The 13616-nt window shown below is 37.6% G+C and overlaps 1 protein-coding gene across 1 annotated transcript in view; it reads left to right on the plus strand.

The window, feature by feature from the left end:
* The window catches only part of b4galt2 (UDP-Gal:betaGlcNAc beta 1,4- galactosyltransferase, polypeptide 2), a 166851-nt gene that overhangs the window by 118307 nt on the left and 34928 nt on the right, over positions 1-13616 (plus strand). The window contains exon 4 of the mRNA XM_055201800.2: positions 7511-7698. Coding sequence (XP_055057775.2) covers positions 7511-7698 — 188 coding nt within the window. The remainder of the gene's footprint in view (positions 1-7510; positions 7699-13616) is intronic.

Genomic DNA, 13616 nt, shown 5'->3' on the forward strand with positions numbered 1-13616 from the left:
AAGTTTGAGATCTCCAAAACTCGTCCATATCGACTTCTGTGTTAATTGGCTAAATAATGTTGCAGTGAATGAATTCATAATAAACATGTTTGGTTTATATGCACTCCAGGTCATTTTTGATTCAAGCTATTTCAGTTTGCACAAAGTAAATGGCCGTTTGATTTGCAGATGTTGGATGGATGTGATCACAGGCAAATTCTGGGCAACTGCGACCGTCACTGTTCAATCGGCTCAATCCAGAATTCATGGTTCATGCTGTTTATGCAAATGCCTAACCTTGCCAAACTCGGTGAGGGAAGTCAGCTTCATGCATTGATCGAGTGATTTGTTTATAATAGGAAATTCCAAATTACCTGTGAGCCTTAGAATATCATATGGATTTAATGTCAACCAGCCAGACATGAGTGTGGCCATGAGCATTGCTTATTCGAGTAGACCTTGCTTTAATCATTTTCTCTGAGGATGATGACAGGCAGTGATAATATATATTTAAGTGGTGCATTGATAGAATGGGGATAATTCATTGGAAAATAACAATAACCCTCTTACAGCTCTGTAGATGTTTTCACTTTTATCTCTCTATTGTGCATATCTATAACAAATATTTATCTGAATCTACCCGGGAGGTAGAAAAAGAAGCAAGGGATGAAACGGGAGGAAATAATGTAGTATTAAAAGAAAGGAAAGTAGAAAAGGAAGAATGAAGGAAAAGATGAAAGGAAGGAAGGGAAACAGAAGAGGACGGATGGAGGGAAAGATGGAAAACTGAAATTGATGGATGAAGGGAATTAGACAATAGACAACACGAAAGGAAAATATAAAAGTAAGGATGGAAGGGAAGAAGGACAAGTGAAAAGAAAGGAAGAAAGAAAGAAAAAAGGAAAATAGAAAACAAATTGAAAGCATGAAGAAAGGATGGATGGAAAGATGGAAAACTGAAATTGATGGATGGAGGGAATTAGAAAAATAGACGACAAGAAAAGAAAATATAAAAGTAAGGATGGAAGGGAAGAAGGACAAAGGAAAAGAAAGGAAGAAAGAAAAGGACTGGTAAGGTAAGAAGGAAAATAGAAAACAAATTAAAAGCATGAAGGAAGGATGAATGGGAAAATGAAAAATGAGGGATGAAGGGAAAAGTTAAGGATGGGGAAAAGAAGAAAAAATATTAAAGCAAGGAAGGAAAACAGAAAAGCAAAGAAGGAAAATAGAAATTAAAAGAAGAGAAAAAGAAAAGGTCAGATGGAGGGAGAAAGAAAAATAGGAATCAAACAAGAAGGAGGAAAGAACGAAAACTAGAAAATGAAGGATGGAGGAAAATTAAAAACAAGAAGGAAAAATAGAAGTAAGGATAGAGGGGAAAAAAGTAAAAGAAAGGAAGAAAGAAAGAACTGATGGAGGTAAAGAAGGAAAATAGAAAACAAAGCGAAATCATCAAGGAAGGATGGAGGGTAAAAAGAAAAACTAGAAAATGGAGGATGGAGGGAAAATAGAAAAATAGAAAAGGAAGGATGGAGGGAAATAATGTAAAATAAAAAATGAGGAAAGAAAAAAGAACTGATGGAGGTATTGTAAAGAAGGAAAATAGAAAACAAAGCATGAAGAAATGATGGAGGGAAAGAAGGAAAATAGAAAAGAAAGAAAGGAAAATAGAAAAGCAAGTATGTATTGGAAGAATGAAAAACAGAAATGATAGGAAGAGAAACAGAAATGTCAGATGGAGGGAAAGAAGGAACACAAAGAAAAGAAAACAGAAAGGATGGGAAAACTGGAAAATAAAGGATGGAGGGAAATAGAAAAGGAAGGATGGAGGGAAAGAAGGAAAATAAAACAAGGGAAGGAAAATAGAAAAATACGAATGGAGGCGAAGAAAATAAAATAAAAAAAAAGGAGGAAAGAAAAAAGATTAGATGGAAGTACTGTAAAGAAGGAAAATAGAAAACAAACTGAAACCATGAAGAAAGGATGGAGGGAAAGAAGGTTGGAGGAAAAATTGGAAAATAAAAAGGGAAGGATGAAGGGAAAAGGAAAATAGAAAAGAACAAAAGGAAAATAGAAAAGCAATTAAGTATGCCAAGTAGGAAAAATAGAAATGATAGGAAAATAAACAGAAAAGTCAGATGGAGGGAAATAAGGAAAACAAAGGAAAGAAAATGGGAAGGATGGGAAAACTGGAAAATAAAGGATGGAGGGAAAATAGAAAAGGAAGAATGGAGGGAAAGAAGGAAAATAAAACAAAGGAATGAAAATAGAAAAAGGTGGATGGAGGCGAATAAAATAAAATAAAAGAAAGTAGGGAAAGAAAAAAGAACTGATAGAGGTACTGTAAAGAAGGAAAATAGAAAACAAACTGAAAGCATCAAGAAAGTATGGAGGGAAAGAAGGAAAATTAGAAAATTAAGGTTGGAGGGAAAATTGGAAAATAAAAAGGGAAGGATGAAGGGAAAAGGAAAATAGAAAAGAACAAAAGGAAAATAGAAAAGCAAATAAGTATGCCAAGAAGGAAAAATAGAAATGATAGGAAAATAAACAGAAAAGTCAGATGGAGGGAAATAAGGAAAAACAAAGGAAAGAAAATGGGAAGGATGGGAAAACTGGAAAATAAAGGATGGAGGGAAGATATGAAAGTAGAAAACAAGAAAGCAAAACAGAAAAGAAAGGATAAAGGGAAAATAGACAATTAGAAAAGAAAGGAAGTAAATTAGAAAAGCAAGAATGGAGGAAAAGAAGAAAAATACAAATGATAGGAAGAGAAACAAAAAAGGAAGAAAGGGTAAGACTGAAAGAAAACAAAGTTGGAGAAAAGGTAGAGAGAGAGAGAGACAGAGAACGAGCCAAAAAAGAAGAGATTGATCTGATCAACGCTAATGAATCTATCTGACAGCAATAGGGCCTACAGGTCTATATCTCATTTTATCTGCCTGCTTTCCATACTAATCCTTGTGATGCCAGCCTATTGATGCAATGGAGACAAACTTCAATTGAATTCTCAGGAATAGTCGGGGTCTGTCTATAAGCTGCCTTTCCTCTGCGCTTTGATAGCCACTCTGTCGTTACTGTAAATTACTTTGCCTGGCTGGACGCCATCCCTGCCTCATCCTTGTGCGTACAGCAACTTATAAAACATAAATGCATGTCAAAAGCAGCTTTTTAATTGAGCCTTGCTGATAGTACAGATGCTGTCAGATGACAGTAAGGAACAGTAATGAGGGAAATCTCTTTTAAATCAAAGCTACTGTATCAGCACAACGTCCAGCTGTCCGTTAGCAGTGATCTCCATCCCGATGGGGTTGTTCAGCAGTGAAACGTCAGGCATTTGCTCCGAGCGTAATGCTTAACACAGCCTTTCTTTAGAGAGCTGTTATTTTAGAAATTGTACATTTTAATAGCAACGAGCAGGCAGTTAAACAGCTTCGGATATTGTACATCAGCCTGTGTTTTCTTCACATGTAAAATCCTTTTTTAAAGAGTGCATATAGACACCCCTATAATCAGTTTTTGGTTTGAGTCCCGCATAGAGCTTGCTTGCCCTGGAAAATGGCCACTGAAGTACCTGCACTTATAGCTGCTTTGTATAAGAGCATCAACCAGATCAATGCTTGTGTTTCTGTTCTACAGGATGTTTTATTAGTTTGTTCATGTTCGTGAAAACAAAGCTTCCTTTTTATCCTTTTCATTCTGTCCCTCGTTCTATCTCTCTCCTGAATGCACTATGACTCGGGTCGATCTGGTTCACTTTTCTACTCTAGCCCCCAGGTCTGGCATCAATAGCACGCCGGATCATATGGTCAGCCTGCTGGGGGTTGATAATGCAGGCTTACCTGCACAAGAAAGTGCACAATGCAATCTCTCAGGATGAGCCCTGGTCCTAATCCGTCTCCATGGCAACGGGGTCCGGTCAGGTTCCCCTGCTTGGTCTGGAGTGCGTCGCTGTAGGGATCCTGCATCATGACTCGGAGCAAGCGCAGGGTTGTGATTAGTTATCGGTGCGATCATCAGATTAAAAAATAGGGCTAATTGCTTCTCAGAGGGCAACGATTGAGCAAGCGACATTGCAGCGATAAGCTTATAAGTTGATTCTGGCCGAGGGCCGATGACTTGCAGACATCAGCAAGTCTGGGGTTAGAAAAAAACCCGTCGTGCTGATGGATAGAGGAAGCCGGTTTTATTTACTGAGCACGGGAATTATTTCCATCTGCCTCATTGGGCACAATTACGAATAACTTTCAGAGAAGATGCATTTTGCTTTTGGCTAAGTTGGCCTTTTTATAGAGTATGTCATTGATATAGGTTTCTAAAATATACTTTTGATTGGACAAGATGCATTTAAAGCCATTATCTGTATTGCATCAGTTGTGGCACATTTGTTTACAATGACAATGTATGCAGACATCATGCTTAAAGTCTAAAATGATATGATACATATAACATAAAGTATTTAGCATAATATACGATGCATTGCGTGATTAGATAATAGCTGATATGATATATGATGTGGTACAATATGGGATACAGTATGAGATGGTATATAATATGACACAATCAATATATGATGTGATGCGATATTATGCAATGGTTTGTGATATGGTACAATTATACTATTGGGTGGTTTTAACAAGGATTATCTTAAATCAGGACTAGGCCTATAGTTTAATTAAGAAAGATTTTTAACAAACGTGCCTCACTAAAACATTACTTATGTGCATCTTGAGGCAAAACAAAGGGCACTGATGTATTTTAAGATACAGTATGTCAGTGCAAGTTGTTTTCAGTTTGGACAGCTTTTACGTTTATTATAGTCTAGGACTTGTCTATTCCCTGTCCGGGAAACTGCCCCCTTATAGTACAATACAATGCAGTGAGATACGATACAGTTATTACACATAATGGACTTCCATCACCATGCATAGATTTATTTCGGTAGTGAATAACATAAAAAATTGTGCATTCAAGTCGTCCTGGGTTGTAAGTATTTATGCTGGCATTTAGTCGTGTTTACAATGTCAGGTGCTTTTAAAGCAGTTTCATTGGCACATTATGGCATTGTACCTTTTTTTAAAGGTGCCATAGAATAAAAAAACTGTATTTTAATAGATATAGATAAATAATAAGAGTTCTCTACATCAAAGGTCTTCAACCTTTTTCAGTCCAAGGACCCCTTATTGGATGAAGAGGAGGACCAAGGACCCCTAATACATGTATCAAATAAAAACTGGATTTATATATTTTTTTAATAATGATGGTTACATTACAAATATATAAAATTATTTTTTGTATACATAGACACATGTTAACATACTTTTAAATTTGCATTTAAAATTACATTTTAAATAACTACATATTAGAACATTTATTTTAGTAAAGTATTATATTATATATGGGAACATTCATTTCAATCAAGTTTTTTTTATAATTTGTATTATTAGTTTATTAATGCATTTTCATTAATGTCTAATTTTACTTTTTTTATTGAACTCAAATAATATTTGGGGGACCCCCAGTAATACCACCATGGACCCCCAAGGGGCCCCGGACCCCCTGTTGAAGACCCATGCTCTACATGCATTTGTCTCCTCATTCTAATGAAAACATTGTGCATGCAAAAGATTGCTGGAAAACTGGCCAATCTCAACATAACACCAGCTGTGATGTCACAGTAGAGATATACGCCCCCAACATATTTACTAATGTGAGCTACTGGCACGAGCCTCAGAGCAGAGCCAATCAAAGCAGAGTTCAACATTATTATTCATGACCATTCAAAGGACAAATCCTAGGAGTGTAAAATGGTTTCTGGATAATTTTTGCACTTAATAAAATTACCCTCTATGTACATATCAAATAACATAACAATTAATATATAATTTCAATGCATTCTTTGGCACATTTAATGAATTACATGAAAATACAGCTTAAAGGTTTGTTAACTTTACTTACCGAAAATATATAAAGAAGAATGTGGATCAGATGTGTTTTGCTTGTTATTAATTTATGAAGCCACTGTAAACTAATACATTTAATGTTATTTTACAATCGTTGTTATCATATATTGTACAGACTGCATATTATGCTCCACCATGTTTCTCACTAAGACGCCTCCAACTCATAAACTCCAGGCTCAAATAATCGAGTTTCCCACTTGCGTTTACGACTTTCTGATGGTGTTCATGTACGTTCTTCTCATAAATGCGATATATCCAATTCTTACATGACTTGTGCGCACGTTAACTCTACCCAGATGAGCCATTGTCCCTGTTAAGGGTTAATGATTTCAAACAGGTGCAAGTTGGCTAATGATGGGAGGATCTTACACCTGCTACATAAATAACCATGCAAAGCGAGGCAAGCACCTCACAACTGAATCTTTCAAATCACTGCCTGTATTCTTTTTTTTTTAACAATTATACTTTTCCACAAATCCATCTGTTTCTAATCTGTCCACATTTTCACTGTTTTGGTGGACTGTTTTTTTTTTGGATGAGAGAGGCTACATCGTGAGCGCGTTCCTGCCATTTCTATTGATGTGTGTGATTACCAGATCTGCAGGCGTGTTTCTGAACTGCCTGCTGTCTCACAGTGAATAAATCCTATTAAGCAAGTAAAAATGAGCCCAATAATGTTTAATGAGCACACTGAAGAAAAAAAAGCAATTTGACTTCTTTTAAGATATTGTCTTATCTACCACTCCTAAAGCGAGTCTTTTTCTGTTTTTCTTTGTCTCCCTTATATTGAAGCGTCTTCTCTCCTGGGCCTCTGAGAATTAAAGTTAGAATAAATATTGATTGAAGCGAGAAGTCACTTAATTTAGTTTTCTTCACTTTTTGTCAGTGTCCTGAAAAACTGTAAAATAATTCACTGCTTATTAAATCTTAAAGGTTTGGTTGAGAGATGCTTCTGTTCGGGATCAATGCGGTAGTGCATCTGTTTGTCGCTGCGGTTTTGCAGCTGATGCGAGACTTCAAAGATTACTGTACAGTAATGTGCATCATTTTAATCATTTTGGTAATGCTTTTGTAGTGCAGATTCACTGGAATTGTGCTGAACAGGTAGTGGATTTGTGACGGTAGTTCACACCTTTGGATTATTGGGACAAATTTCAGGTATTACAGGATTACATGGGATTATTGTCACACCGGATTATTAGTTTAAACACCACACAGTGTTGAGCCGCTACATAGCATCCCATTCTCTTTAAATGCAGGGTTTTATTGCACCAAACTAAGCATGTTTTGTGATGTTGGTTTACACAGTGGATTATGGGATATATATGTACTTTAATATGCTAATCCAAGTGCATTAGGTTTGTTAAGTCACAGCCTAAAACATAATTTGCCACTCGCTAGTCGATTTAAGGTGGTACTGGAAGATAGTCAAGGATCTCCAACTTCCCAATTCTGTTTTTTAGCAGTATTTATGCACTCAACTTTTTTCATTCATTTCTGTTTTATTCTATCTCAATTCTTATTTGTCATTCCAGCAAGTGATTTGTTAGTTTTTCTCTGTTGTGTTTCAGCTTGGGGAGGACACCTTTAACCGGGCCAAGCTTCTTAATGTTGGTTACACAGAGGCCGTGAAGGACGCAGAATACGACTGCTTTATTTTCAGTGACGTGGACCTGATTCCCATGGACGACCGGAACCTCTACCACTGTTACGACCAGCCCCGCCATTTCGCTATTGCCATGGACAAATTTGGCTTTAGGTAACACATCAAATATTTATGAGCAATTGCAACATGCAGCAATCTTATGACGGATTATTTAATGAATGGATGTATTATTTTATCTCACTTTCATTATCCTGTTTCCCTTATGATACACAAATAATAAAAACCCCATTCAAAGCCGAGGCTTGAAATGTAATAAAATAAAATCAGCTCATGTTTTTATATGAATTTAATATCCTTGTTGAAGTGTGGTTTTGCCAGAGGTTATTACAAATATGCAGGACTGCATTTGTTGGTATTTACATACATATCAATAGATGGCATGTCTGACTTTTCAGCTCCTTTGTAAAGAATAGACTTAAAGCTTGAGGGGTGTTTGTTCAGATGATTCATTGGATTTTTTCTACTTGTGAAGATGTCTGATTATTCTGTGCCATCTGCAGCTTTAAATCCAGCTACATTATATTATAGTGCCATGCATAAGTGTTGGGACAGTAAAGACAAAATTGCTCTGTTTGCAAATTTTTTAAAAATAAATATGAGGCAAAAGTACAGAATGTCACATTATGTTAACATTTAATTATAAAAAATTTAAAAAAATGTGACATGCTGTACTCACCTTTAAGTGTTAAGACATGTCTTGACTCCCCAGCAAACAGAGCAATTTTGCCTTTATTGTTCCAATACTGTACTTATGGAGGGCACTGTACTATATATCAAAAGTATATTTCTTAGTGCCATATATTTCTGCAGCTGTGGTCGGCATATGTGTTAGTACTCAAGGCATTAGTTTAAACAAAAATAAACATATTCAAATTCTCAGTCCATCTGTAATGGCGCTTTTCCATATGCATAGTACCCTACGGTTTAGTTTGGGTCAGGTCAGCTCACCTCACTTTGGCTTGGTTAGCTTTTCCATTGAGGTAAGTAACATTTCGGAGTTTATAGGCGTGTCGTTGTATTTGCACTGCATACTACCAGTTTGTATTTGGTAACCTTATAGGGGGGAAATAAACGACGCGGGTCGATAAACGTCACGTGATTCAAAAGTGAAGTGTGTATAACAATGTACCAGGTTGCCCAAAGTCCTTACTGACACTCTTCCAAGCGAGGTTCTTTTTATTCCTGTCTCCTCTATAGAAATAAAAACTTGTGTCATATAGCTCCGGTGCGTTGGTTGAATGAGTGACTCCGGGCGGGGCTGCCACCACAGCAGCAAGCAGGCTCCTGATTGGTTAACGCGGCGCGTAATTCCGTCAAAGTTCAAATTTTTCAACTCGGGCGTCAGCCGCAAATTCGCGTGAACCGCAAAATGCATAAAAAGCAAATTCGTGCGTACCGCGAACAACGCTCAATTCGCGCCCTTCACGCGCGAAAGAGGCGGAAACGCGCCTTCCGCGCCGAACGCCTCTTCCGCGCCGCGGGACCTCCTGATGCGCGTCAACGCGCCTTCACATTGACTTAACATTGAAATCACTCGCGCTTCACGCCTCTGTCGCGGTTGGTGTAAACGCAGCATTAGTCTTTTGGACGAAAATGCTTTTAGTTTTAGTTACATTTTAGTCACTTATAAAATTTATAGTTTTAGTCGACGGAAACACAAAAAGGTTTTAGTCAAGTTTTAGTCGACGAAAACGCAAAAAGGTTTTAGTCAAGTTTAAGTCAATTTTAGTAAAAAAAAGTATTTTTTAACCAATGAATTTAGGTTAAAAAGTGTGGTGTATTTAATACAATTAAAATGTGCATTAAGGTTGTCCCTGAGGGCTTGTTGTTGTTTTAGTCGGTGTGCCTTCTGCGCATGTCATAACAAAAAGCTATGAAGAAAAAAGTTGAGCCTGATATACCCTCATGTTAAGTTTGTGTGTTACACTGAGACCTCGCTTATAAAGTTGAGAAACGCGTGTCTTGCCTTATTTAAATACACCACAAAAAGTATTGGAAATGGGCTTAGGTTTGACAAGTAGATACATGTAAAACCTTAAGCTTACCATGAAATGTGTCAGAAGCCGAATGTCGAGTAAGATTAAATGTATATGATATGTTAACAGCATGACTTGTTAGTTAGCTTTAAAAAATATTAGCGTGATGAGCCTTCAGGTGCCGCTTGAGGTTGGTGGTATTCTTCCCACCTAGTTTGTGGCCACATTTACCGTCGTCTCCCAATATGCATTCCGTTTTTCTGTCTGATGGATTATAACAAGATAGGAAGGGGCAACATTGCTGATACTTTTAGCTAAAAACAGACAGATTTCACGCAAAATAGGCAGAAATGACATGCATTGTGAACGTCAGACTTATAATCATTTTCGTTCCGTCTCGTCTCGTCAACGAAAATTCGAAAGCGCCTCGTCATGTTTTCGTCACCTTAGAGACATTTTTAGCTAGTCATCGTCGCGTTACCGTCGTAAAAAATAGGTGCGTCAACGAAATCATTTCGTTATCGTCATCGTTGACGAAAACAACACTGCTCAAACTGCAAGTTATGGTGTTCCTGATTCTCAACCTGTGGATGTTATCGCTAAAAGGGAGTTTTGGAACTTACAGCAAAGCGCAGATGACAACAGGTTTACTCGACAGCGCAAGCTAGCATGAAGGTAAAGCTAATCTTTAAGATTATAGCTATGACGCTGGTAGTGACGATTCTCTCAGACCAATCAGTGATCTACAGTGTTTTCGTGTCACGTTTTTGTAGCAGCCTGGGGTCGCTTGGAACCCAGACAGAGGTGGTACTAAAAAAAGTATCGGGTACTACGTACTGCACCCAGTGGAAAAGCCCCCAAAAGTAAGCTGACCTGACCCAAAACAAACCATAGAGTAATATGCAATGGCCATGCGCCATATGTGACATGTTTCTTCATTAAAAACAGTAAAGACATTCAGCTGAAACATAAAATGCTCAGGTACTGTCTTTAAAGGTTTATACTGTAAAGCAGATATAAGCAACACAAAATGAATCCCTATGGCTCCTGATAATATATTAAGGTCTTTTAAAGCAAATCGACTGATCTGTGCAAGAAGCTGAACACTATTTACAACATAATTACCAGTAATCTATAGCTTCTGCCCACTGTCTTGGGTCTGAAACTTTGGGCGAATTCCCATTCATGCGCCCTTCTTACTTTAGGTTACATTTATATTGATGGATTTTGGCGGACGCTTTAATCTAAAGCAACTTACAGTGCATTCAAAATATATATTTCAATTATTATGTGTTTACCGTGACCTTGCTCTATCAATTGAGCATTATTTTCTCATTACCTTATAATATAGACGGTTTCAGCAGCAACGACATAACTAAGTGGCTTTTGTGGACTAAATGCATTTTCCGGTAGACTTCCACATAGAATCAGTTACAACAGAGTCCTTTTAGAGCAGCTTTTTTATGTAAAAGTAATTACCTTCGTATATATATTATATATCTAACGCGTATCAATTACACTGAGCTAATGTTAATGTGTAAAATTAATGTATACAATATTAGCTTCAGATCATTAAATTCTTGCCTGCCTGCCAAACCTTTCTGCACAGCAGTGATCCTTGCTCGCAGTCTCCACTCGTCTTTAGCAAAACAAAACATTTTATTTTCGACGAGGTATTTGTTTCAGAGATCAGTTAAGCCACTAGCCAGACCAATACATAAATACAAACTGGAAGTTAAACACGACAATGCACGTGAGTCCAATAGAACCGTCTATAGCTGTTTGCATAAGAATTGATAATATAAGTAATAAAAACCGATTTGCTGATCCTATGGATTACCAATTTATGCTGGGTACACACCAAAAGATAATTGGGCCGATTTTCCTCCTTCCGACAATCCTAGCTATGTCCCGATTATCCTGATGGTTCTACGGATGATCTTATCAGATTTTCCCTTGGTGTGATGTGTGTTAATAGTTTCCGAACCTGATCATGTTTAATATTTACAATCAGAAGTCCTAATGTGTGGAGGGAACCCCGAGTACAAACGTGCGCACGCTCTTGAGATTATCAGGTGAAACGAAAATATATCCAATCAGAAAGCGAGATGATGGAAGACGGAAGCATGTACATTTCTTCCTGCATATCGTCCCCTATGCTTATTCTGAAGTCTCGTGAGATTTTGCGAGATTTCCTGTGTTCAAAGTCAAGACTGTGGTTGAAAATATGTTTGTGTGTGGTGTGCTGTCTTTGACACATCATGACACACCACACACTATTCATGAATATCAGCTGACGTCACTCACATCTCAAACTTTTCTTCCGCCATTTTAAGTACCTGAAGTGGTCGCAAAAGAACTAGAAGATATGCCTTCAATATGTTGTGAGCATCAAAATCGCTATTTTTACAACACTAAGAAGGCTCGACGCAACATGATACTTTGCTCGAATTATCACCTGTTTCTCTACACATGAACTCAAGCATTGAGAACATTGTTTGTGTATACAAAGTTTACTAAAAAGAAGGTTTTGAACAACAACTTTGGCTGTTTTGGTGTCCGCTCGCCGACATCTTGCCAGTCAAGATGTATCGATCTCCGAATGTGACGTAAGGAGGGAGGAGAGTAAAGATGGGTAGCTCCTAAAGCATAGTTCCATTTAAATGCACGGATAATTCATTGTTTTGTCGGAAGTGAAAAACAATATTAACCTTCTAGTTGGAAAAGGAGCCTCATATGAGATTCATTCATTCGCATTCGGAAATCGATTCTTTATGCCTGGCAAAGATGGCGAGCGGACACCAAAACAGCTAAAATCAGTTGTACAAAACCTTTCTTTTAAGTAAACTCTGTGTACACAAACAATGTTCTCAATGCTCGCGTTCATGTGTAGAGATCCAGGTGATACTTCGAGTAAAGTTTAATGTTGTGTCGCGCCTTCTTATGTTGTAAAATAGTGGTAGTTCGGTAGCAGCGGACCGTGACTGGAAAAACGCATCAGGGATCGAGTAGGCATCAAACCCTAACCAAGATATTTTTTAAAGTTTTCTTTTCATGACAGTCAAGGTGCGAAATGTTGTCTTTCGTAGCCATTTCCCGTATTCGTAAAAATCATAGACAGTAAAGATAAGAAATCCGTAAATCATAGCAAGCTAGCCAATGCTTGTCAGTAGCCTACTGGTACTTGGTAAGTACTCAAGTTGGTGGCAGGCAACTGGAATGACATAAAAGGTCACATGACTGATAATTTTATCAATAAGTGCAAAATGGTTAAATCTAGGATTTTTTATCCTCATGTTTGTGGTCTGTCACATTTTAAAAGTCTTATAAGATGTAAAAAATCTTTTGGTGTGTACCCAGCATAGCATCCAGTTTCTTGTACGCACAGTTTTCCTTCATAAGATGTCAATATGTCATCAAGTGCCGCTGGGATTAATTTTGTGTTGTATCTGCTTTTGAACTTTCAAAGTACTGATACCCAAGGACTTCATTTTATGAATTGCTGTGATTTTAGCTGAACAGTTTTTCTTTACTGTTCTATTGAAGAAACATTGTCACCTACATCTTGGATGGTCTGAGAGTGAGTAAATGATCATTTTACCATATATTTCAATGGCTATACAGTATTATAGCAACCAAGCGTCTCAGCTGATAAAATGCTGTCATGCGCCCACAGCTGGCATTTCAGCCGCTTGAAATACCTTGGTGGGCATATGGCCTAATTATTAATTGCCAGCTATTTTCATTCCTAGGATATTTACTACAAATATTTACACTAAAAATCCTTTTAAGGTTTTACTGTGATTTTATTTGAAGTCAGATCGCTCTCTGTCAGTGTGATGGCGGCACACCCCAGGCCTGTGCCTAACAAAATCACAGGACCTGCTTAGTGCTGTACTGAAATGTTATTGAATTTCATTATTTCTCTGTGGACCGCCAGACAGTCGGTACGTTGCTTAAGCTAAACAAACGCTACTGACCTTCTGTAGCGCGTCGACCGCCGTCTGTCGCGAGGAAGGGTAATAATTCCCATTC

The sequence above is a fragment of the Misgurnus anguillicaudatus genome, chromosome 2, assembly GCF_027580225.2.
Source record: "Misgurnus anguillicaudatus chromosome 2, ASM2758022v2, whole genome shotgun sequence".
Taxonomy (NCBI): Eukaryota; Metazoa; Chordata; class Actinopteri; order Cypriniformes; family Cobitidae; genus Misgurnus; species Misgurnus anguillicaudatus.